This window comes from Scatophagus argus, chromosome 7, assembly GCF_020382885.2.
Source record: "Scatophagus argus isolate fScaArg1 chromosome 7, fScaArg1.pri, whole genome shotgun sequence".
NCBI lineage: Eukaryota > Metazoa > Chordata > Actinopteri > Scatophagidae > Scatophagus > Scatophagus argus.
Genome location: NC_058499.1, coordinates 21,023,341 through 21,049,804, shown reverse-complemented (window position 1 = coordinate 21,049,804; position 26,464 = coordinate 21,023,341). Strand labels below are relative to the sequence as shown.

General features: G+C 40.1%; 3 protein-coding genes across 3 annotated transcripts in view; all 3 read left to right on the top strand.

The window, feature by feature from the left end:
• znrf1 (zinc and ring finger 1) overlaps positions 1 to 5,640 on the top strand; it is a 43,830-nt gene extending 38,190 nt beyond the window's left edge. Inside the window, exons 3-5 of the mRNA XM_046394413.1 lie at positions 1,364 to 1,469; positions 2,718 to 2,805; positions 3,891 to 5,640. Of these exons, the coding sequence (XP_046250369.1) occupies positions 1,364 to 1,469; positions 2,718 to 2,775 (164 nt within the window). The 3' untranslated portion in view covers positions 2,776 to 2,805; positions 3,891 to 5,640. The remainder of the gene's footprint in view (positions 1 to 1,363; positions 1,470 to 2,717; positions 2,806 to 3,890) is intronic.
• Positions 5,641 to 10,651: 5,011 nt separating this feature from the next.
• On the top strand, positions 10,652 to 13,886 carry gins3 (GINS complex subunit 3). Its single transcript, XM_046393836.1, has 3 exons — positions 10,652 to 10,946; positions 11,654 to 11,887; positions 13,353 to 13,886. Exons 1-3 carry the CDS (start codon positions 10,776 to 10,778, stop codon positions 13,581 to 13,583), a joined length of 636 nt encoding a protein of 211 aa, XP_046249792.1. The 5' UTR covers positions 10,652 to 10,775; the 3' UTR covers positions 13,584 to 13,886.
• Positions 11,759 to 26,464, top strand: part of ndrg4 (NDRG family member 4) — a 68,698-nt gene continuing 53,992 nt past the window's right edge. The window contains exon 1 of the mRNA XM_046393831.1: positions 11,759 to 11,887. The gene's annotated coding sequence lies outside the window, so the exon portion shown is untranslated. The remainder of the gene's footprint in view (positions 11,888 to 26,464) is intronic.

Below are 26,464 nucleotides of genomic sequence, written 5' to 3'. Positions count from 1 at the left end.
CTTCTTCTAATTTACCAGCCAGCCAATCTCAGACTGGAGCAGCAGCCAGGCTGCAGAGCCTTTGTAGCCCCACAGCGACAGATGTGAAATGAGGTGTTTTGGAATAACATGTCATACTATATTATCTGCTGTACTTCAGGTTCAGAGATCAAAGCTTTAATTGCTGCATGCATCTTGCAGCTATGTGTTCTGTACTGTTGTTTATATGTAGATCATGTTACAGAAGATAAATGTGGTCTTTTATTGACTAAATCAATCCAAATCATTACTGTTATTTCCATAACCTACTGGGAATGGGCTCTACTTGAATATCTACCCAAACGTCAACCCTCAATGTCCTAATACAGCCACTCTATGTCATATTTTTTGGTCATGCCAGTCTTTGAACAGATTTATGGGAAGAAATCTTTGAAGCCTTTTCATACCTATTCCTATGGTTGTTTTTTTAGTCATATCAGTATGTTTGATAAATTCATTCCTTCACACAGGCTGTCCCCTTCCCCTGAACTACAAAAGATGAGAAAGAGCAGGCTTTGGCTGCAGTGCAGTGCAGTGCAGACAGAACTAAGCTAACTGTAAATACAGTTCCATATAGTTGAGTAGCACAGCTGCTTTGCAAGAGGTCAGGGCGGTAGCCCAGAGCTGAATGTATTTCTGCATGCAGATATTCAAACATAGATACTGGATCTTACAGCCACATCACTGCCATATTGGGAAGATCCAAACTGACCTGTGAACAAAATACAGGTTAACAGGTTAGCTGTAGTTTTCTGGATGAAAAGCATTATAGCATTTACATTTCTCAGCTGACTTCAGTGAGGTTTTATCAGTTTTTATCTCAATTAACTATGTGACCAACTTTTAGTGCAGTGGTGTAATATCACTTTATTCAGCATTTATTTCTTCCTGGCTCAGCATTGAGTACATCTGACTGAATGTAAAATCCCCCTGACGAGGAAACTCAATAAATTATATTTGAGGTAATTTGGTTTGCTTTGTATGGACCATTCAAGAGTCTGGATTCATTACTGATATTACAGTACAGTAGATGGGTGGAAATAAAAGAACTCAGTGGTGAATTACCACTTGATGAACACTGTTGTTCTTCTCCAGTGGAAACACACTCAGAGTTCCTAATTCATCTTAAAACCCCTCTTTGTGCATGTGCATTAACAAGTAGAAACTAAACACTATACTCTGTAATGCACCAACCTGTTCTCATAACTGCTCTCTGCTGTGTTTGATATGCTGTTGGAGTCTGAAATTGTTGCTGTCTTTGGTGCATACTGATATATGTTCTGCTCTGTGTGTGTGTGTGTGTGTGTATGCGTGCATGCGTGCGTGCGTGTATCTGCCACTTTAGATGATGTGTTGGCGAGGGATGCCGGTGAGTGTGTGATCTGTCTAGAGGAACTGCAGCAAGGGGACACCATAGCCAGACTGCCGTGCCTCTGCATCTACCACAAAAGGTGACACACGCACACACACACACACACACACACACACACACACACACACACACACACACACACACACACACTGCCTGTTATATCATTTTGCACTTCTTCTAATTAAATTCAGTTACTGCACTCCAATAAAAACATTCTTTGAAAATGGACAGCACTTGTTGCCTTTGATTTAGAGGTTATTCATATGACATCATTGTACATGAAGGTGCAGCTTGTAGCGTTTCTAAACATCAATACATCACTGTCACATTAACTAACTGATAGCTTGGGATGATTACCTTAAAAAAATGAGAGCAGGCTGCAGACAACCAAACGCAAATGTCTTATAGCTGAGTGGGCATTACCCATTTGCACTAGTACTTCTAGTCACTTTAGATGTATGATTAGATGATGTATGTTTATAGATTATAATAGTAAAAATGAGCTACCTTTCAACAGGTCACATTACATAACATTAATGTCATGTACTGTTTTAATATTTCTTTGTACACTGCAATTTTTTCCCTCCAGGGATTAATAAAGGAATTCTGATTCTGATTCTGAATTGGGTGGCTATTTTGCAAAATTAGTACCTTCCTTTGATATTTATGGACATTTTGCTGTTTATACCTCTGCAGTTAAGTAACATTCTGAATGCAAGACTTCACATGTAACGGGATATTTCTTTATTGTGGTTTTGCTAACTGAATTTAAATTGTTACTTTCTCTTAAATTAAGGATCCTATTCAACCACACAAATAATATCAAAGAAATTGTGTTAACTGGTTCCATAAAACACTATGAGGATGTGAATTTAGAAATTATGTGCACATATGAGCGCGCTGTAAAACAATCCTCCTAATTCTCTTATTCTTATTCCTTACTCCTCCCCTGTGGGCCTCAGTTATACATTGTATAATGTGTATGTTCTGCCAATGTGGGAGTGCATGGAGGCCTTCCAGCAAGCCTGCTTGTTACTTTAGCAACAGTCCTCTGTAGTGCTGAATCAATTTAAGAATACAGTACAATGCACTCTTAATCTTATTACCTCTCTGGCTTTATAAAATGTATAGATTTATTATTACTATTCTCTATTTTTGTTGACTTTAATTTTTCTTCAGCCCTGATGACTGACATTTTAATTAATTAAATGTGAATGTTTGACCTGGGTAGCTTAAGTATTCTTGTGTGTCCTCTGTATTTGCAGCTTTAGTGTGTAGACTTGTCATTTAACTAAATAACTGCCTGTGTGTGTTTGTGGATGTGAAGCTGTATAGATTCATGGTTTGAGATCAATCGGTCCTGCCCCGAACACCCCTCTGACTGACTGACCACCAGGCCCACTATTCTGTTGAAGGTGAGACACACAGCATATGCACAACACAGTCTGAAGATGTGTGCCTGTAAACCAATGTACAGAAGCTCATGCTGGCTTTATATTAGAGTTTAGATGTGGTCACGCTTCCACCAGTGATATGATGGATTGGACTGGATACAGATTCCCTAATGGGAAGAGAACTTGTGTATGGGAAGAGCTTAAACATCACTAAACAATTTTGAAATTTTAAAGAATGAAAATTGAAATAATAATAGTATATTTTCTTGTACAGCACCTTTCAAAGGTCAAGCTGAGATAAGATTAACTGAACTACAATAAAACAGAACATGGGATTGTACAGGAACTTGTAGTAGTAATACCATAACAAGACTCTACTCTACAGCCATGCTAATGGCCCTGTGAGTCTGCACTCAATGCTTTGAGATGAACGCTAACATTAGCAGGCTAACACGTTCATAATGACAATGCTAATGTGCTGATGTTAAGCAGCTGTCTTTACATTGTTCACCATCTTATTTACAGCCAAGTCCCCACAATTCATCTTGAGTTTGACTATGAATGTGTATACCAAATTTTATTGCAATCCATCCATCTTCACTCAGGGATTGTAGAAGCTGAAAAGATACATCATCTGAGCATGTCTTCAAATGTTTTTGTGATAATAGTGTCAATAGATGAGATATTTCACAGGATAAGTGAAAATTTGGATGTAGTTGTGGGGCCAAGGGGAAAGTGAGATGATTATCGAAGTCATTATGGTTCATCCTCATCTCTACAGTCATGGCTAATTATCAGTCATACTGTTACCATGGCTAAAAATCACATATAGTTTCTGAAGTAATATTACTGTTAAAGACTTCCAAGATTTGTAAGATTATCTGACTGACTTTTTCTGTCTTGAAAAGTAACATCTTTAGAAAAAGTTCTCTGTGGTCCACTCTTGCACTTATCTGTAAAATTACAAGTATTATTGCCATTGAATCCCTGTGAAACCATTTTCATCTTTTAAAATATTACTGAATAAATCTTGCGTAACTACAGGTCACACATAATATTTCCCACTGTGTGTCTGTCTGTCTCTCCCTCCTCGTCTCTGTCTCCAGGACGTCTCGTTGTCCTGCCATGGATATCTGGACACAGATGCAACCAAATCTGAAACAATCAAAGCGATCACCTGATACTTATCCTGACAGATTCCATCATCCTAACCAAGATAATTATTCCTCATGAACTGAACCAAAAAAAAAAAAAAGTCAAAACATCATACATTTAAGGGCCCCTCCCGAGCCCTCCATGTTCCGTCTGCCGAAGAGACTGCTTAAACCCCCCACTGCACCACACTTCCTTCCCTCCCCTCCCACCTCTCCAGGCTAACAGAGTCCTTTAAAGGCCTTCACTGGCCTCAACTCCTCCTCGATCTCAAGTGGCCATTTGCCTCCCTGACATGCTCAGGTCTCCAGCAGCTGGCCTTCCATCTTGTATCTGGATCCAGGCCTGTCAGTCATTTGTGTCCAGCCCTCCCACGGCCTTAACTGGGGAGAGGAGAGGAAGCAGAGCAGGGGGAAGGAGAGAAGAAGAAGGAAACCACACAAGGAAGAAGGAAGATAACCAGGATGAGAATTAAGTAGGAGAAGGAAACCGACCCATGGAGGACTGTTGAGTTGCAGAATCTTGCTTTGAGAAATAGATTTGGACATTATTTGGTGGGCCTCTCATCTCACAACAGGACTCCAACTTGATGACCTCTCATAACAGACTGGATCCCAGTGTGCTTCTTTCTCATAGTTCCTGCCTCAGTTTTAAGCCCCTCCTCGCCAGTTTGGCTCATAATAATCAAATCAAAAGTCCCTGAAATGCTTTTTAGATCTGGTTTGTGCAACTTGGGCAAGCAGGGGGATGTCAAAAAAAAATAAAACAAAAGAGGGGAGAATCTTAAGGTGGATTTGGGGGTGGAGAGGAGTGGTCTGAGCATGCTCATTTCTGACTGGGAGGGAGGAAGGGGCCAGCAATGTAGTTTACGCTTCTACTATGTAATGTGTGTGTTTGGGATGTTCCAGTGTCAGGCTTCACCCGGTATGTGTATGTACACTGTGTGTGTGTGTGTGTGTGTGAGAGAGAGAGAGAGAGCTTGGAACTGTGACAACATAGCTTTTGCTGAAGCCTAGTGTGTGTGTGTGTGTGTGTATATGTGAGAGAGAGACAGCGTGAAAGGTCAGTGTAGAGGGCTTACTGGAACAGTGCTGTGTGTGTCTGTGTATTGAAATGTTTACAGTCTAGATGTCCATGTTCCCCGTGTGTGCGACTGGCAGTCCTCCCTTTACTTTGCTGATGTTTACAGCTACAGAGAAGCGACATGACTTATTGTAAATTACACACGTAACCTCTCTCGGTTCTTTCTTTTTAGATCTGCCAGATTTTTATGTGATCATGACTTTTCTTGCCAGAGCCTCGATTGTGAGAACGTGTGTGTCTCTGTGCATATGACTGTTTGTGCACGTGTGTTTGAGTGTATGATTCAAGGGGCCCCTCTTGGTCTACACTACTGTCAGCTCCCCACATCGTGTTTCTGCTAGAGTAGGTCTGGCTGACTGCAACTGGAGACATGAGCCACTCAGACCCAAAGAAGGACTCAACAGTCTCACTGTGGATCCACTGTATGGGGCTTATTTATTCATTTGTTCATATTTAACAATATTTGTTTAATATTTCAATCATGTGAGGTGTTATACTCACTCTTCAGAATGCCAAGAGCTGATGTATGAAGACTACTACAAACCAACATACAAACAAACTGCATTTACAACGCTACTGTAAACAAATGGTGGAATAAATTGTGCTAGATGACACACTCTATTTTCAATGTTCATTCTGTGACCCTGATATAACTTAAACAAACTGAACAGCACTGAGTTTCCCCTGATGCATCTTTATCCTGAGATTAATTGTCAACCTATAGACACACACAATGTGTTTTACACCAGTATATTAATGGGACATGGGGGAAAAAATCTTAGGAAAAATCCACCTTTGAATCATCTCCCACTCTTGCATCATTCAGAAATACTGAACGCACTCCAGGAGTTATTCTGGGATTGACTATTATGTATCCAATTTCTCCAAACAGGCTGTGTGTAATCTTATCGGATTTAGTCTTTTTACTACATTTCCCAGAATTCCATCTGACGGTTGACAAGGAAGTGCTGCAGTAAGGGGCAGCCTGTTCACATAATGCCATTGTACTGAAATTGGCTGCAATTCACCTGGAGGTCCACAATGAATGACAGCCCTTTAGAGCTGTAGCTTCAAAATATAACATCTATGGTTAAAAAAAAAAAATCTGCCGATTTTTGTTATGTTTTAGGTATAAGCGGTAGAGACAATAGATATAGTTCTGTTAGATTATATTTTCGCATCTTTCTTTCTGAAATACCTTTCTGTGGCATCACAAGCTAGTTTGCAGCATCAATCAATCAAGCACCAAGTTTTTGTTTTGTTTTAACCCGGCTTCTAACATCTGCTGTAGCTATCGTTAGGTAAATACATGAGGACTATAATATACACAAAAACAGAAACTGCATTGTGGTTATGTTCATGTAATGATAATTGAAGTTAGCCTACTGTAATGTAATGTTGCTAGTCAGAAATCTTCAACCAACCAATGAGCACTTCATGGGCAAAATCATCCGCCCTGTAAGAAGAGCAAACCACATTACTATTTTTTCAATTCATTTCTAATATATAATCAATACCATATTTGCAAAAAGTAAAATAAAATTTGGGCTTTTTTGTCTAGAAGTAGGTGTAAGTAATTGTTTTAGCCATATAGCTCCATTCACTCAAGTTCAATGAAGGCTACTTCACAAGTGGCCTCTCAGTGAACTGCAGCCAAGTTCAATACAGTGGCACTGATAGGAAGTGAACAGGCTGTCTGTAGAAGGGCTGTGGTTTGACGTATAGATTATGGGTACAAGCTGTCAGTTTTCTTTAAATAAACACACAAGCCTTGTAGATAATTTACCAACACTGCAGGTTCATGTTTAATTATCTTAAAATTGTTTCTAAGCAATCATATTTTTTCATTCTGTTAGTTTAGCATGTGGACAGCTTTGAGGAATACAATACCCATGAGCCTTCACAATGGATAAGACCTGGGAAGCAAAATTTCTTTTCCTTGGATGGTGAAGGATTAACTCTGATTGATGTTCTTATCCTAACCCTAATCTATCCATCACTCCTAAACCTAGCCTCCTCATGCCTGAACCTGACTAGCCCAACCAACAAGGACGGTGGAGTACCAGCTGTTCAGAGGCACAGTGGGCTTGGTCATTCCATTGCCAGTTGGTGCCAAGGAAGAGATAGAAATACAAATCAGAGCTGTTGCAATTTAAAAAGTGCTTTGTTGTTACAAGTGAAAACAAAACATGGTTTCAAAATGAGCCTCACCATACTGAGTGTTTTATCAGGTGACCTCATAGCGCATCTTAATCTGTTGGAGTCGTAGTTGATGTTTCTTCTCATGGTTGTAGTAATAACGTATGCAACCGGACTAATTCTAATCCTTTAACAGTTTTTTAAGAAACATTTGTTTTTCAAAGACCAAAATTGTTCCCACCGCATAATTCTTACCAAACATTAAATTTGAACAAGAAATACATCAGAAATACATGACCAGCTGCTTCTGTAGTTGAAACATTCAACGGTGGATTTTTTTCTCAAACATTTTTTCATTACAGTCTGATAAATACAGTCACAGCAAAGGGACATGTTGGTCCTAATTCTTGCACTTTCAGCTATTGTTCCACTGTTGTATATCAGTGTGTAAGAGTTGGACTAAAATGTGAAGATGCTTTCAGGGAAATCCAGCATTTGGGAGAATTTTCAGACCAAATCTTGAATATTGGCAGGAAATCACTGATTAGAGCTGAGAGCTTCCTAAAAGCTTCAGAGCACTATGACTATCTTTCACTTTTGCCAACATTATGAGCTACCATCTTTTGTTTGGGATGTAACTTTAACATATAATCTTTAGATTGTGTGTATGTAGATGTAGAAAAGGAGGTGTCTGGCAGCCATCCACACTATCTTGGTCATTTTAATCATTTAAAATGGCCCTGAAGTTGTCATCCCTTGCTTTTATCCATGTTTTATTTTTCTGTCATCACCTTTACAGGTATTAATACCTGGAAGAATACATTTTAACACAATTGAATGCAGTCAGCTCCCAAAGGGGCCTCTGTAGTGCTCTGAAGCTGACAGAAAATCTTTCTCAGATGAGGTAAGATGGAAGTCAACCCTTTACACAGCACAAGCTGCTGTGTGCTCATACTCATCAGGATTTCTTTTTACTCTATACGAAAGATGATAAAGTCAGTGTAGACCATTTTGGGAACCTTTATCATGAGCACCTTTTCATAAAGCTTTGCTTGAAGTGCATTGTGAGGCATTGTAAGGACTGTAATCATATTGTGAGTATGTATGTTTTTGTCAGATTATGACATAAATAATGGATTAAATGACTAAGTGTGATGTGAAAAGGATCGCTCACATTGATGAACCCACACATAATCATCACCCAACCTCCAGGAAGCTGTACTCAGTGAAGAAACCCCTGATAAAGCCACTCTTAACAGCCACTACCTGCCCGGCACCAAGCCACTGACAAAGTCAACAACCACCTGGTGAAGATGGTGGAGGACTGGTGTCGGCTATAGTGATAAACGAACAAAAATTATCTCTGCAGTTCCCCTCAGCCTAACAGGACTTTTTAGATTCTTTCAGCTTGTAGTTTTGGTTCTACAACTGGCAGCTTTTGTTTCGGTTCAGACTCATCAGTAGCCAGTAGGAGAGAGACTGCTGGACTTAAATTCACCAGAAACAAGTAATTCTAAGTGAATGATAATGTGACCATGGACATGTCAATGGGTGAATGGTTGCTAACATGCTAACCATAATAAATTAAGGAGGTGATGATATGCTAAGGTTGTGGTTTTTAGCTTGTTCAGCTGCCTTCAAGCAGACACAAACATGGTTAAAGCAGCTTCAATAATTACATTCAGAAAACAATCAGCATTAGAATATTTGATGATATACTATATGGCTAAGCTGCATTTGACATTTGAAAAAATACACCCTTTTTCAGAAACAAATTTACAAAGTGGGGGAAACAGCGAAAAATGTCCCATCAGCAGTAACTGATACCATCTCTTGTCAAGGCTTGGCCACGTCTGCCTCCAAAAAGGGTTGAATTTACACTTCAAGAATTAAAAGTTTAGATTTTAAAATCAATTTTAATAATTTTTCCTCTGTCATGCTTCCTTTGTGCACTATTCCACACTCGCTGGCGTGATAAACATGAGCATGCTTTGTGCCTTCAATTTCAAGAGGCTTCCAGTATTCAATTTCATATTTTCTTAAACGGCTGCCTCTTGCTGCCATTCGGCTGCCTTCATGTGGTAATGTCTAATGCAGCGTTAGTGCGGTTTGAATGGGGTATGGAATTGTTTTCCTGCAATAAGTATTCAGTCACACCAGAGGTTCTTTTTTCCTTATCATAGCACATCTAAAATGAAATGACTTGTAGTCACAATGCGGTTACGATGCCTCATGATACCACTTCAAATAAAGCGTTGCAAACCTGTTTGTGTTGAGACAATCTCTGCTCCTTATTAAGGCCATGACATATGAATGGTCAGAGATAGAGGGCGATGTTTAATTTCAGCACGGCTGGGGACCAGTGTTGTGCTGTTTAACAGAAATATATGAAGAATTTAAGAACTTAGGAAGTCAAATGATAATGGTAACTGCTGACCTCATTGCCTATTTGTGTGACACACAATGTTCCCTGTGTATCATGTCCCGCAACTAATGGAGGGGGATGATCTCTTTAGGAAATGACATTTACTCTGGGTTGCAGGGTGAAAATACATAACAAGGTTCTCACACTGCTGCTCCAGTTGACAGTAGGCCCACTGTAGCTACCGCCTGCCTGCCCACTCAGCACAGACACACAGCTGCAAGAAGACAACAGTACCATCATTTACTAAGGCTTTATTTCATTTGACTCATTTTAGTTCATGACTTATTTTACTTCCTAAGTATGTAAGTGGCTGCCTTTTTTGGGGGGGGGGGGGGGGGGGGGGGGCACCGACTAACATGTTTGATGAATTTGATGTGCAATCTGTGGGATGAGTAATAATAATGACATATATAATAATTATCTATAGTATTAAAAAGGTCAAAATATGAAAGGTGACTGACTTGTTCTTCCTCTTGTCTAAATTTGAAAAGTGATGGGGGATGAGGAAAAACAAGATTACAAAATTGTCACTTTTCCTTCAGCAGGATAGAGCAAAATAGAACCACTGCATGTCAGTCTGTTTGCCATCTTTTTCTAATTTAATTGATTGATTAATTAATGAATTTTTTGATTTTCCAAAGCTCGTTTGGCGTACTTGTCATTATTATTATTTTTATTATTATTATTAATATTGTTGTCGATTAGTGTCCAGCTTCATGAATATGCTGAATATTCTTAGAACACCACACGAAAGAATTTTAAATTTGAGATGGTAATATCCTGACCTCTAATGGTTATTTTCGTAATTGCACTCTACTTGCGATGGCGAAAAAGGCGAGTTTCATTTTGTAATTCATTTCACAGTTGGGAGCAATTACAATACATTGATCGTTTTTGAACTAATGCATCATATTGCATTTACACTCAGAACAGCTTTAAGAAAACGTAACAAAACACCACATTGAGATAAATGAAAACAAAGATCATGCAGTCGGATTACGGATATTTCTAACTCGAATCGAATCGATCGATTGCTCTGGTCTTGACATCATAGCAGTGCTCTTATTGGTCAGCCGGTCCTGGCGCCAAAGTAGCAAGGAGGAAGAGTTGTAAACAACAGGAGAATTTTCAGTTCAATGTTTTAGCGACTATATTTGATGTAAAGCTATATTTGACCTTATTTGACGACAGAATGGACACACAGTCATATCTCCCTGTACAACCTGGAGTGGGAATGGAGGAGAATTTCCTTTCTCTCGACGATATTTTGCTCTCTCATGAGAGGCTTCCCATCCGAACACAGTGCGCTTTTCCCCGGCTGGGATTCCTGGAGAAGTCGAGTGACACGCAGGACATACCGGAGGTTAGTGAAGATACTGACGGAAAATACACGAAAAGTCGTGACAGTAACAGTGTTGTTAATGCATTTGCCATTTGGCTGCCTTCATGTGGTAATGTCTAATGCAGCGTTAGTGCGGTTTGAATGTGGCGTGGAATTGTTTTTCTGCAATAAGATATTTCTTGTAGGCTAAGGTAGGTTGTTGTACGTTAAGAATTTAAACAAATATAAGAGACCTAAAGAAAAAAATCATGTTACACACAAGCATACCTCGAATTCATTTCTGAAGGAACCTCAGAAGGGAAAGGAGCAGGCCATTCATTTGTCTTAAAAAACATTTAGATTATAGGGCTTTCTCATTGAAGACATTTTGATGTGGAAAAGTACTGCTGGAAAAGTGCGTGGTTCATCATAAAATGAATGTTGGCTGAATACCATTTAGCTGCTTTCTTTCTGGCTCGCTGTCATACTGTCAGCACACTGCAAACTGAACAGAGCTGAGGTATCATAAATGTTATTAGTAGCACCTTTGCTTTTCTTTCTGTGACAAGTAAGCATGTCTGTTGTGAGAAAGTTCAGTTATTACACTTAATTAAATTAAAGCAGTTCCACATACGAGCCACATGGGATTCACACCTATGCCTCCACCAACTCATACCTGCGCTGTGGACCCCAGAGAGCACAGCTCTTGACAGGCACTTCACCTCTGAAGTCTGTTCCTTATACGTCAGGGTACAAAGATGGAGCTTCCCCTGTGGCTGTCCAAGGGACTGTACGAGAGGAAAAGGAGAGTGTTGTCAGTTGAACTTCCAAAGGTGTACAGAGAGGGCTGGAGGACCGTGTTCAACGCCGACCCCAACGTGGTGGACCTGCATAAGATGGGGCCCTACTACTACGGCCTCGGATCCCAGATGCTGCACTTTGACAGCCCAGAGAACCCAGAGATTGGACAGACGCTGCTGCAGGTGAACAACATGCACAAAACATAGAAGAGTACATTTAACTTGAGAAGGTACCAAAAAGTTCCGGTATTGAATATGAAATTTTCTCGCTGGTATTTCCCCTGAACAATTTATAACCATGCTCAGGTCTACACTGGACAGGTTAAACTCATTACACATCATTTACAGTGATTCATTTACTTTAGCAAGGGCACAGCACATCTATTGCAGTGCATAGCTAAACCAAACTTGTGAATTTAATGTAAGTGTTTTCACTCAAACCATAAAAACATACCCATTCAGACTGACTGAGACTCACATTTCAAAATCGCTGGCAACTGCTGATGTTTGCAATATGCGTTCAGCGTGTAAATTTGTGCCCACTGTTTAATGCAGGGATACCTGTGGAATGTGCTATAAATGGCAAGCAACATATTTGGGATGCAACAGAACCAAGTTTGTCCTTCCGGCTGTTTCTTTATGCTAAGCTAAGTGAACTGCTATTTGCTTCAGCCTTATATTTAAGGTGCAGGTCTGAAATAGGTATCAATCTTCTCTAACTCACCAGAAAGCAGAGGTTAATATCTCAAATTGTCAAACTGCATGAAGCAGAAGGCATGTTTCTAAAAAGAAAGAGTGAGCTGCTGAACTTATATTCTACATTACTGACTTATTTCAATGTGACAGGTGACGTGTGAGAATTTTACAAACTTGTGACTCACATTGCAGTTTTCTGGGTTTCTTTCAATGCATCAGTACATGTGTTGTGCAGTGTAATGAAAAAACGCATTGCATTGTACAGCAGCCCAGATGGTTTGCTATAAAATGTCACACATCAACAGACACACAGATTCAAAATAAATGCGGTCAGTGCTATTTAATACACTACAACTAGGGGGTGCAGTCAGATCAGAAAACATGAAAGACTGCTGGTTGTGTGGTTGCAGCTGTTACCGGGCAGACTGACTCTAATCTCATTGTCTGAGAGACAAACAGAAACACAGACACTTCCCCATGGCTGTCCACACAAATAGATTACATACTTTATCCTGCTTGTTTTTAACCACATGGGCTCATAAGTAAATTTTAGATATTGGCCACCATCACATATTTCTCTGTTATTGTGTTTATGTGATGTTTTAATTCTACCATGAACCAAATGAAACAAAAAATACTGAGGTAGAAATGACGAATTCCATCTGGTTATGAGTTTGCGGACTATACCCCGGCCGTATTTAAATGTTCAAGCTTTGTCCTGGACATGCACTCTTTGATGTTTTGAAGATGATCTTGCCTAAAGGCAAGAAGTGAATTAAATGATACATGAACTTTATATTAAAGTTGACCGCTGGTTCGTGAACTAGGTCACTGGTTAGCTGTGCCTCAAAGTAAAATACCTTAATGGCGATCCTCTCGCAGTACCCAGTACGTGCTGTCTTTTCCCCCACATCTAACTGGTGGCAAACTGCTGACACTGTCCTTCACCTAGACGTTCATCGGTCGGTTCAGACGGACCATGGACTCCTCCCAGAATGCCTACAATGAGGACACGTCTGTTCTGGTGGAGCGTCTGGACTGTCTGGAGAAGGCTCTGTTCAGGTCAGGGCAGAGCGGCCTCAACAGCTTCCAGAGCTGGGAGAAGGGCCAGGCCTCTCAACTCACCGCCTCCAGTCTGGTTCTCAACTACCGGAAAAGGAAGATAACCGATGTACAGCACTGACCTCGGTCCTGCTGGTGAGAGCTACGGACACTGGCCAGAACTTAGTCAGCATGTCAGAGCGTGACAACAACAGACTGACTGTCATTTTCATTTCCACCTTTCCCTACACCACAGTCTGAGTACATCATTAGAGTATGAATGGCTTATCTATTTATTTTGTCACATTGTTCCCCTGATACTGCACAAACTGTCAATTAATATGTAAGTTGATGGATATTCAGTTGATTTAGAAATATTCAATTCTTGTAATTTTGATTGTTGAAAATTGTTTTTATCATATCAAGTAAAGATTCCCTACATTTGCTTGTTACAGCTTTACAAATGCGAACAGTTGCTTGTTTCTCTTCTTTTAGGTCATTACACATGGTTAACTTTGAGAATGTGAAAAGACTATTTTTTTTTTATAATGTTGACTAAAAACCAGCTGTCGCTCACTTTTTTGTCATGAACACTGTATGAGTGCAGCCAGAGCATGCAGATTGAGGTCACCTCTAAATGCCAACTGTTGTGCACAGAGAGCTGAATCTCCAGCTACCACCTGCCAGGCACCAATTGCTGGTAAAATGTGTTGTTGGTAAAATTGTCAGTGAGGGTCAGCCAGCACGCTGAGTTATTGAGATGATAACATTTTGAGTGCATTTTTTAACAGTCTCGGTGGGAAATTGCACTCCTTGTTGTCATGAGCTGACTGTAAAACGATGTAGCACAGGCTGTTGATTAGCTGTCTGTTCTCCTGCTACAAAGTGACGCAGTCTAAACTACACACTTCTTTCCCTTCTTCTCTGCCTCAAATGTGAACCTCCTTTAAAATGACATATGATATGAGGATGGGCTGTGGGTTGGGGTGTATTGATGGGGTGAGGGTCAAGCTGCAGACTTTCCCTCCCTTCTGTAGATGTTGTTTCTGGGGCGCATTACTGACCCCTGCTGGTGGGACTAATCATTTTTCTTGCTCCATAGGACTGTGACTTTAATAAGTGACTTCATGTAAATACTTCTGTTAATCAGTGTAAATCTGTTTCTAGCCTGTTATGCCATGCTTTAATACATCAGAAAGTAGAACAATAATTAGCTATTTTTATTTGACGTAGATGAGAGGCGTTTTTCCCAGCAGACATTCTCACACGCGTGTTAATAATAAAGCTGCAGTTCTTGCTTACAATGTACACAGCAAAGCACAGCATCCTGCCACCCACAATTAATGACTCCATTTGACCAGGATCTCACAAATATTCCTGCGTGGAGACAAGGTAGTGACCCTTGTTGCACATATTCTTTATGGTAGATCAGAGAGGATGTTCAAATAACGCATTATTACATCAAAGTAAGCCAGAAAGATTTTTCACTAACCTGCGAAAAGTTTGTGATGCCTGAGTTTAATTGTGTATTCACAGTACTCCTGCAAGAGGAAGCAACGTCTAGCTAGCCTGCAGAAAAGCAAAAACGGAGGAAGAGTTCGTACAGCCATAGCAACAGATTTATTTTCCTGCTTTCACCCCAGATGTTCCTTCAGTATATCAGGAACAATGGCCATGCTTTCACCTCTCGAAGCTGCTATTGACTGATACCTATAAATTCAACAGGCAGTGCTGCAAAGTGGAAATGCAATTCTTCACACTATGTTGTTTAACATCCTCCTCCTATTTTAAATATAAAAAAGGCACCACAGACTTTTCTGTGTTTAATTTCTACTTTTATGCTGTTTGTATTCTGAGTGTTGCATTGTAACTATTATGTAATAATTTGTGAAACCTACCCATTTAACTTGCGACTATTATGGTAATTGTTGGACTTCTGCTAAAGCTGACTCATACTTCTTATTGATATTCTACTTAATTTCTCATCTAGCTGCCTCTGTTGTTGTGATTTACAGTAATCATGGTCTGACTCATTGCTGCATCACAAACCCTGACACATTATGTTATGTAAAAAAATAAAAAATAAAAAAAACTATTTTGCAAAAGACATACAGAGTGCCAAACAAGAAGATGACTTTAACAACTGGAAACAGTTGGCACTCTAATTTAATCCTCAACAACCGTGACTGAAAGACACTCTGCAGAACATCTGGTTAACACTCGATCTGCACCACATTGTTATTTACTGTCATATTGTAAGGTGTTATTGGTACACCATATAGACAAAAGTATTCAGACAGACCACTTTATGGGGCTGTTTTTCAGAGTTTGGGCTGGGTCCCTTACTTCCAGTGAAGGGAAATCTTAATGCTTCAGCATACCAAGACATTTTGGACAATGCTATGCTTCCAACTTTGTGGCAACAGTTTGGGGAAGGCCCAGTTTGGTTTGGAAGAACTTGACTGGCCCACACAGAGCCCTGACCTCAACCCCATCCAACACCTTTGGGATGAACTGGAACAGAGATTGTGATTCAGGCCTTTTGGTCCAACATCAGTGTCTGATCTCACAAATGCTCTACTACATGAATGGGCAAAATTTCCCACAGAAACAAAATCTTGTGGAAAGTCTTCCCTGAAGAGTGGAAGCTGTATAATGTGTAATGGTTAGGTGCCCCAATATTTTTGTCTATACAGTGTTTGTCCCTGATAATGTTATTGACATTCACTACTCTTCATATACTTTCCACACCTCTGCCATGGTTGATTTAATTTAATAGTGTAGGCATGGGGTAGCATGCCTAGAGTGCCTGTGACAGTTCTTGGATTGAGTGGTAGTTGACGCTCTGTTCTTACAGACCTATTGGATAAATTTCTAGAGCAGGGGTGATCAACTAAGGGTTTGAATGTTTTAAAGTACACAGTGTTGGGGCCAGACTTATTGTTTCGGTTCAATTTGCATATTCTTTCTTTCTTACAAATTCATGTTATTTTTATTAGGCTGTATCAGTATGAAAAGGAGGAAATCTAAAATGACAAAATGACAGCTAGAATCTCTGAAAATGCTCTCAGACCTCCACCAAGGACACAGCCAGTATTTAATACAAAACTGACAAACCTAGTACAGCCGCTAGCCAACAAATAAATCCAAGTGATGCCTTTTGTGTCTAATAGACAAGCTCCAACAACTCCAGTCTGAAACCTTAGTATGAAATCAATAGTATGTGAATTGCATGCTGTTTATACGACAGCATTACAGCATGCAAGTACTGTGGTTGTGACAACAACAACAGCTACATCGCTGTAACAGACCACGGGTTCTTCATATTACTTTATTTTGTGCCTCATGTCTGCTTTCTCCTCTGTCCTCCTTAACTGTTACCCAGAAATCAATCAAAGCACGGCATCTTGAACAATGTTTCAGGTCCTGAAATGCATCTTTAGGAGCGAAGGGGCTTACTGGAGGAGTCATGAGTGAGGATGCACAGGTGTGTTAGTATTAAGAGGCAAGGCACATAGCTAAAACTGATAAGCTGGTGGCCTAAGGTGGAAGGAGATGAGTTAAACAGATGTCTCTCCATGCATGTGCTGTTCAGCTCCTTCAGTAATTATGCATTAAGTTTTTAACATTTGTGGAATGGCTGTCAGCACTGCCTCAAAAAATGGACATCATCTGCCTTTGTGCAGTCATCTGCTACCTCTGCCTTGAGGGCTTATCAAGGAGGTCCATTAGGACATGCTGTCAAAACTAGAGGATACTGCCTCTTCTTACAGCAGATTGAAGAAGTGGACTGCTGAATTAAAACATGGCAGAGAGAGTCTGGATGATGATCCCTTTGCTGGAAGGACAGTGACTGTCACCACACAGGAGACCATTAACAAGATCCACGACATGATCTTCACAGATCAAAGACAACACGACTTTTAGACAATCTCATTTTTGAGGTGGATCCTGAGAATTTTCTCTCTGCAATTTGTAACCATGAATGAGACTTGGCTCCACCACCAGAGATGAAAGAATTGTCACCTAGACCTGACCTAGAGTCAGTCTCTGGCTTCCAAGAAAGCCCACATCAGTGAGGTCTACGGGCAAGGTGATCCGTTTGTTGGGATGCTGCAGGTGGTCTACCTGGAAAATAGTCACACTATGAGGATCTCTTGAGACAACTATGGGAGAACATCAAGAAGACTGGACGACGTACCACAGTGTCAATCGCTGCCATCCAGGGATAAGGATTTGCACTTGTCCAGCACCTGCCATAATCACCCTCTTCCACAAGATGAAGACGGAGTTCAGTGGTCACCGTTTTGACAGTGATCATGATTTTATCCCTGGTGAAGACCATTTTCTGGAGGTTCAAGATGCTGACTTCTACAAAGACAGGATCTGTATGCTCCATGGCCGCTGGACTAAATTTTGGAGGGGAAAACACTGAAAAATAAACATGCTAGGTTAAAATTGACTTCTTCTACCTTAGGCCACAGACTTATAAATCAGCCCTCATGTATAAACCATGGTGGGAGCAGGACTCTACAAATGTTTATTTTGTATTTATAAGCAGTATTTAAGATGATCAAATGCGCGATTAAACTTTCTGCCCTTCACCATTCTTGGCACTGTAACCATGTTCCTTAATTAAACTCTACGTTGATGTCATGTCATGAATGCTGTTATGCCCATCTGACAGAGATCATCAAATACAATGGTAGGCTGTAACAAAACAATGGACAAATGACGCAGCTGTGGCACATGTCACTTTTAATTGACGTGGCTCTAAAATGATGGCTCTGAAGTACGGATGTCTCATTTTGTTAAATGCCTGGTGCTTCAGCTCCTGTCTCCTTGTGTCTCTTCCTTGACTCATCCACTCACATCTCAGATGAGAGGAACTGAGACGCAAGGAGAAGGGCAGGATTGAGGATGTACAAACACAAAAATATGAGAAGAAGGTCAAGCCGATGTTTCTCCCTGTGGATTAGACAGACTAGATGCTGAAATGCTGTATGTTTTGTTTTGATGTTTCTTTTGACAGCTATTTATATTTTTATGTTTTTATGTAGTTCAATACTGCGCTGATATTCTGTCACTTTCCTCATTTTAGTCAAGTTTTCCAGATTTAGGAACGTGTAGAATAAAAACTGTTTTTCACACTGCTCCCTTTGAACAGTTTCCTACTTTGAAGCCAATGCTACACTTGTTTGGTGACTTACTTTTTACAACTGAACTTACATCTTTTGTTATTACATAAATAGTAGAGTCCTGAAAAAAGGCACCATTTAGTACTGGTATTGGTTCATTAATGAACAGTACTCATCCCTAGTCACTAATACATGAAAATTGGCTCTGAGACTCACAGACTGAAGTTCTGTGGATGGTTTCACTGTAGCCTGAAACTTGGTGGTCAAAACTAGAAGTAGATTAAGCTGAGGCAAAGTTAGCTAAAAATGATGCCACAAAAGGTGCCTTTATTCAACTTTATGCAAGGAGCAACAACAGCTGCAACTCCATGATATAAAATTTAAACAATAAATATGAAACTCTCATAGGAAGATTGCTCTAAAATATTCTAAGCACATTAATGCTCCCCATCAAGTCAAATCAGCTGAGGTCATCTGCACTATTATGCACAAGGGCAAACTTGTGCTGGTTTTTGCCATCCTAAGCACTAACACAATGAATGTCTTACACACTGTAAGCTCTGCGTATACCAAAGGCACTTTGTTCTCCATGAACTATCAGCAGTCCTGCTTACTGAAGTTGTGTAGGAAAACCCTGATTGTTGTAGATGTGAATATTTACCAGTAAGGTGTTACAACTGGTCATACATGCATGTAACAAAGCATGTGAGAGTGGTCCAGCCCTAGCTGTTTGCTGAAGCATTAAATGTGGGTCAGATGATGGGCAGCTAGTTGGGAGGCAGGTCAGGGATGATGAAAATATTGATGTTGCCTCTGGGCTGTAACTATTGATCCTGATATGGGATTGTCCTGTCAGAGGAAGGCCTACACAGAAAGATATCCCCTCCCAATATCACTTTTTCTTCAGGCCTCTCTATGACTTTCAGTTGTAATATAAAATATCACATTAGGTCTTAATTTTTAGAGTCAACCTGCTGGCCAAACAGACCAAACAATTTGTTGTCGTATGAATGGGTATTGTCTGTTTGTCACCGTTTATCAGTTTGTAATCCTTAAACATGATATGCTTTTGCAGATGCAAAAATGCGATAACTACAGCGATAACTAGTTCAACCTTCTCTCAGCAGTGATCTTCCTCTGCTTACAGAGGGAACATTCAACTAAAATTCCTTCTCAGACCTTTTTAATAACATACCAGATGCACGAGGCAACGACAAAACATGTTGTTTTACTTTATGTGAATCAAAAATGAAAACCAGCCCTATAAACAAGCGCTAACAGCAATGATATTAAGTTTTGAAGGGAGAGAAAAACACATGAAGAGCAGGATCACTGCATTGGAAAGTACTTCAGTGGGAATTACCTTCCCACTCTTATCATAACCTATTTGGATGACCCAGATGTAGCTCGGACTGTATTTTGGTGAAGAACCAAAGGCAAGTGGGATGACCTCCTGGGGAAATAATTCAAAGCTCTACAGCTCAGCACTCAACCTGAATCATCACAGCAACACTCCCTCGGGATTACACAAAGTCACATCAGTGATAAAATTAAGGATTCATGCACAATGAATTTAGCTCCCAACATGATGACCAATGAGGTGCAATCCAATCAGTGGCACCCACAGGCTAGGATTTTAGGATGAGGTATATGAACAGCGAGCATTCTGTTTGTAGGTGGATCCAACCTTTACTGTCTGATTACACATCTATGCAGACAGATCTATTACTGGCCTTTCATTAACTGTGGCTGTGGCTCCTGGTGGCCAGCTGAAGCAAAGAGCAGACTGGGGGCGAGTGTCCAGGAAGCTGACATGCAGGACACCAATGCTGCCTCTGGCTTCTGTCTACTTTAAGGGTCTCTGACATTTGGTATTTGTCGGGAAGCCATTTGTGTGCATAATAAAATGCTGAGAGCAGCCCAAGGCTTACTCTGTCTCCCTTTCTTGCTTTCCTTCACCCTGTTTGTCTTCTGTTTATCTTCTGCATACAAGGGCCTAAATTGTATTTAATCTTGTGTCTTTGAGTCAGCCTTACAAGTGATTTCATCACGTTCTCTCTGTGTGATGACATTGCGCAGGCAGAGTTTCTATTCTGAGCAGGACCACCATCGTGCTATACAATTTACATTTATCATCTTCACTCAGCCACAACCTACAGCAATTACTTTTGTTTGGGAACATATCATTGGATTGTATTGCAAGAACTACAAGGTTCCTTATGTATTATATATATAATTTACTTGATTAATTTCTCTGTAGGTCAAATATGTACATTGTAAAGCTGCTCATTCCCACTTGAGTCCCCTATTGATTTATGGTTCCCAATGTGAAGAACTTCCATGGCCAAAGACACCCAGCTCTTTAAGTAGTTTGCTGTAGTTTTCTAAAGTTATTATGACAGGACACACAACACCCTGAAATTGCAACCAAATACTTGTAATTCAATGGGAAGTAATTTTATGAATTTACTAATTATTCAACGGTACGAGTGTTTATTTTGATACTCATTACTACTTCAAGGTGGGCCCTCCAGCAACTGCAAAGCATCCACACATGCCTGTCACAGTTTCTGTATTCACAGTGTACAAATAGAAAAGGAGACATTGTGGTGGAAGGTACTTACTGACCATCAACAAAGAACTTAACCTTAGTGACTGCACACCGTGGAGTTCACACCCCTTCGTCCTGCTTTGGTAGATGTTAGTTGGAGGAGGCATCCCCACTTCATATGATCCTCCAAGATGGTGCCCATTCACTTTAATCAAAGTTAGAGAATACATTTTTCATCTATATAAGGGCTTCCATGTCTTTTGGGCCCATTAAGCATGGGCACGTCAGTCCTTGGCTCATTGAGCTGACTGACTTCTTCCTGGCTCCCCTCACAAGAAACGGAATGAAAATAATACTCGATCACAGATTGATGATTATAAAAAATAATTTATTTTTTAATGATGTTCACATATGTCATTTTTCAGAAATTTCTTTTGTAATGATCGTGAATAGAAAATTGTTTAAGTCAGACTGAACTCATTTCTGAAATACTATTTGTGTACTGTTGCAACTGATTTTCATAAGAATACAGTATATAGTATTAATAGAAATATGTAAAATTACGTGTATAAATCACAATTGCACTGATTATTTTTCATTAATTTGTGTCTTTTAGAAATATCTGTGAATGATGAGACATTTCCACAGAATTAAATTTTGGTCAGGATCACATGTAAAGCCTGCATCTTTCCTCTCCTGCTGTGCTGTATCCTCCCCTCCTCTTTTTAATCAATCTCTCTGTTATCTTTTATCTTTTTACCTCCATTATCCTCTCCTCTAAAAAGTGCCCCACCCTTTTGCCCCATGTGGTCGTGCCCCAGAAGAGAGGAGATAAGCGCAGGAGGAGAAGAAAAAAGAGACAAGGAATTAGAGATGAAAAGACAGAAGGAGAGGAACTGAGTGTCAACAAAGGGGAGAGAATAAGAAGAGGAACAGAAAAGGGAAGAGAGAGAGAGTGGTGGAGGCGAGCACTGCAGCAGCCAGGCACATCTCGGCGATGAGGTGTGAGGATTAGCTGTATCTGAAGCGACGCCCCCGCTATGCTCTCCAAATGAGTATTATCTCCCCCTCAACCCCCCTGCATTGGCACAAGAGCAACAGCTCAAATAATGCCATGTTGTCAGGGCTGGGAGGAGGGAGTACAGCACACTGTAGGCCTCGTCTCATTATCTGTAGCAGGTGGCAGGCAGCCGCGAGGAAAAAATAGGCAGCTATTTGGTAACTGGTGATATATGTGTCTGACTATGCAAAAGTGATAGATGTATTTAGACATGGTCGTATCATTTATTTATTTATTTATTTACTAGATTACTGAGGAGACAAATATTCATGTCACAAATATTGACATGGAAGGAGTCACTAATAGTCACAATACCAAATGTGAACTATCACCCAAACCTACAGATCCCTTCCCAACTCTCCAAAGCATGAAGCACCTTTCAGCTCTTTGTTTTGTTAAAGCTAAAAGTTAAAAATAATTTTAAAGAAAATTTTATACCTTTTGCCATGATGTGTCGTCAATGTCACACAAATAGAAACAATGACATCCTTTTACCTTCCTACCTTACAATGTGGATTAGGTGGCTTACCCTTGGTCCAGTTCATGAAAAAAAGATTTTTGGATCAATAATAACAATTTCTCACTTAATTAGCCACGTTAAAGATGTGTGTGAATTCAGATAAATTGCATGTCGGACAACAGACTTGCAGATTTTTATACATCCATTATTCATCCATGCATCTACTGTCTGAACTCACATCCTGCACACTCTTAATGGCTGAGGGCTACAAGCACTTTACCAAAAGACAGATGCCCAGAAACTTTCCCAACACAACAAAATACTACTGCTTAGAATAAGAAGACACTGTCAGTGGGTCGTAAGAGATGTCTGAGAGTGGTACTGATACTTCAGGTGCACACAGCCATATTCTGACATAGCTCTGATACCTTTTGAAACATATCCAGACATATAGTTGTGACATTTGCAGATTTGCATATCACAAAAGAGTGGACTGTTGTCCTTGGTGGAGGTATCCACTGTCAGAGTGCCCTTCTGGTTTGCAACGATTTATATGTAGACTGTACAGTATTTAACACTGTGCCTCTCTTTCCTTGAGTGTAAAGGTGGACTTCGAGACTTTAATCGCTTCCTGACAGTCATCTTTAATATATTCAGTGTCGAGATCTCTCTCTATTTCTGTGCCATACTTCTGATATCATCCTGGCTGAGAAACTATACCAATGCATGGAAAGTGGAAATTAAATTAATACAGCAACTTTATTGTTTTTGGTTCACTTTCACCACTAGTGCCAGTGGTTTTGTTTTCAAAGAAAAAGCCCTAATTAACTTAATTTATACTACCTGCCCAGAGACGCAAAGTTAGCAAGCAGCTGGTGAACATAGTGGAGCATTTAGCAGCTTTATGGATGAGAAGTCTGTACCATAAGAGGTACTGAGCTCATACATCAACAGATACATCAGCTGACGAAGACCATGTCAAAAGGCTGAAAACTCCTGTAAAAACTTTTAAGAAGACCTTGAATTGGGATTATTTGGTATAAATGCTGTATCAGTGACTGCCTGGCAAGAATAAAAAGAATTTAATTTGCAAGCAAATTGACATGGTAATGGTCACGCATAGCATCAAATATCGAACATAATTGAAAAATGTTGCTTATCAGTTGCTTCCTGTTGTTAATTATCTGAACAACTTACATGATCCTATAACTTTTAATAATGATTAATACACCTTATGGTCATAATCCACGTCAAAGCAATATGCCATGAAAGGTGGCACTTATGGAGCCATACGTCAATATGTTACAGTGAAAGTTACTACATTGCTTATCCAGGAACTGTGTTCAGGAACTTGGAGAGTTGGTAAGAATGTGTTAAAATGTATCTTTGCTTTAAAATGAAATCTATTCTAATCCATGACTGTAAACTTTTACTCATGCAGAATGCAGCTTACTCATGAAGCACAGCACGTTTTCACCGAAGCCCTGTGTAGACACACGTCATCCACTTTTTAACAGTTGTAGCCTGAGAGGGCACCCTGGGGTTACCAGAGTGAGCTCAGGTGGCACACTGAGGTTTTAGCAAAGGTTAAGCAATTCAATATTACACAATGTAATGACATTCAATTCATTAGAATTCAACTCAATGGGGCTGTTTCTCAAAATTATACAGTTCAGACCAGGTGGATTTTCATGTGACATTTTGAAGAGGTCAGTGGTTTGAAATAAATAGAATACAGGCGACAATCAGACTCAGATATCAGAAACATTCTGGTGACAAATAAAAGCCCATCACTTTGTCTTCCTCTCTCATGTCTCCATATGCCTTGTATCTGTGTGGCAGCCATCGATCTATTAATGCAACTATTCAGCACCTCCCAACTCCCACCCAATTTTCACTTGACTATGTAAAGGAACTTTACAAAAACTGACAACATTTGACAGATTTGCTGATGTATAACTTAAACAGTGAAAATTATGTGGGGAAATAGTGTGTGGTAAATGAACTACTTGGTTGTGTGCTTGGGGTGATGCTATAAAATAACTTTGTATTTGTAGCTATAAATCACATATTTAATATGTATATTACCATACCTCATGGAGTTTGAACAAAATAATCAATCTACCATAAAATTAAATGCTCATATTTCACTGTCCAGTACAAAAATAGATGTCCATTAACTACTATTTCATCTGTTCATTTTTTTTGAGACCTATTAAGACACCTCATGGAAAAGTGGGCAAGCTCAGGTACGAGCACTTTGTGGCTTTGAGCGAAGCCCCTCCGAGACTTTGATATTTTCTGGGATTTGTTTTGACATCTAGAGCTAAGAATGTTAAAAGGGTAAAGAAAAAGAAACTCTCAATTTTTTAAACAAAATTGTGAAACAAATTTTAGGTTTATAGTTTTAAAATAATTTGGAAGTTATCAGAACTTACTAGACCCTCGTAGCTCATTCAAACATGTCTGCTTGAGGCTATTGAATATTAGTGACCTCAAGCATGACAAGCCGAAAATCCTAACACGTGGTTGTCAAGTTGCATTGTGGGTAATATATAGATGCCAGGTTTTGACAAAAAAGAACAATCTATGGAATAAAAATATTTTTTAAATGTCCATCATTAGTCCAAAAGTGTTACAGGAGTATTCTTTTAATGAATTACTTCAAGGGGGCGGCACGGTGGTGCAGTGGTCGCCTCATAGCAAGAGGGTCCCAGGTTCGAATCCCGGTCTGGGCCCTTCTATGTGGAGTTTGCATGTTCTCCCTGTGCCTGCGTGGGTTTTCTCAGGGTACTCCGACTTCCTCCCACAATACCAAAAAAAACATGCACATTAGGTTAATTGGCTACTCTAAATTGCCCCTAGGTGTGAGTGTGAGAGTGTGTGGTTGTCTGTCTTTGTGTGTTGGCCCTGTGATTGACTGGCGACCAGTCCAGGGTGAACCCCGCCTCTCGCCCGTAGTCAGCTGGGATAGGCTCCAGCTCCCCCGCGACCCTGATGGTATAGAAAATAGAAAAGCGGTATAGAAAATGGATGGATGGATGAATTACTTCAAGATATCATATTATGGTTTGGGCAATCAATTCCATTTCCCCATGTCTGTTCTATGGATGGCAACAAATTGTCTGTTTCTGTCTGTCAGTCCCAGATTAGACGTTAGATTAGACATTCCTCACTGTACTACAAGCAGCTCACTCTCCTGCACCCTGCTTCACACAGTTTAATTACCCTACACTCTGTGTCGTCCACACAAACAGACCCCCACATTTACAGAAATCTACAGAGGCCAATTTGCAGCATAACAGGCAGATGAGTCATAATAATGATAACAGCAGCTCAGTCCTCCCAGGGGTCAGTCTGGCTGTTGGCAACAGAAACACTCTGGGCTCCTGTGGCATTACTGGACAGAGTGAGTGTTTTTTAGACTCGATCAATGCGAACACACAGCAAGGACAGACATTCCAGGGGGGTGGCTATGTGACTGGCACACAGTTTTAAGTCCCCACCTATGTGCTGATTGTGGTTTCTTCATATTGTGTGTGTGTGTGTGTAGGGTTTACGTTTTTTTAAAGAACAGATATAGAAACATTAAGTTGGTGGGGGTCAGGAGGGATTTGACGTGATATTGTTGTAGAGTGAGCGTGGAGTCCTGGGAGGGCTGTCAGCATGCTGACATTGCTCACAGAGACAATGCTAACATGACGGCCATAGTGAATGTTTGAATGGAATGATTCATCAGAGCACAAGTAAATACGTGCTATGCTCTTTTCTTTGGAACTTTCTCAGTAGATTACTATAATAGTGTCAGAGCTGA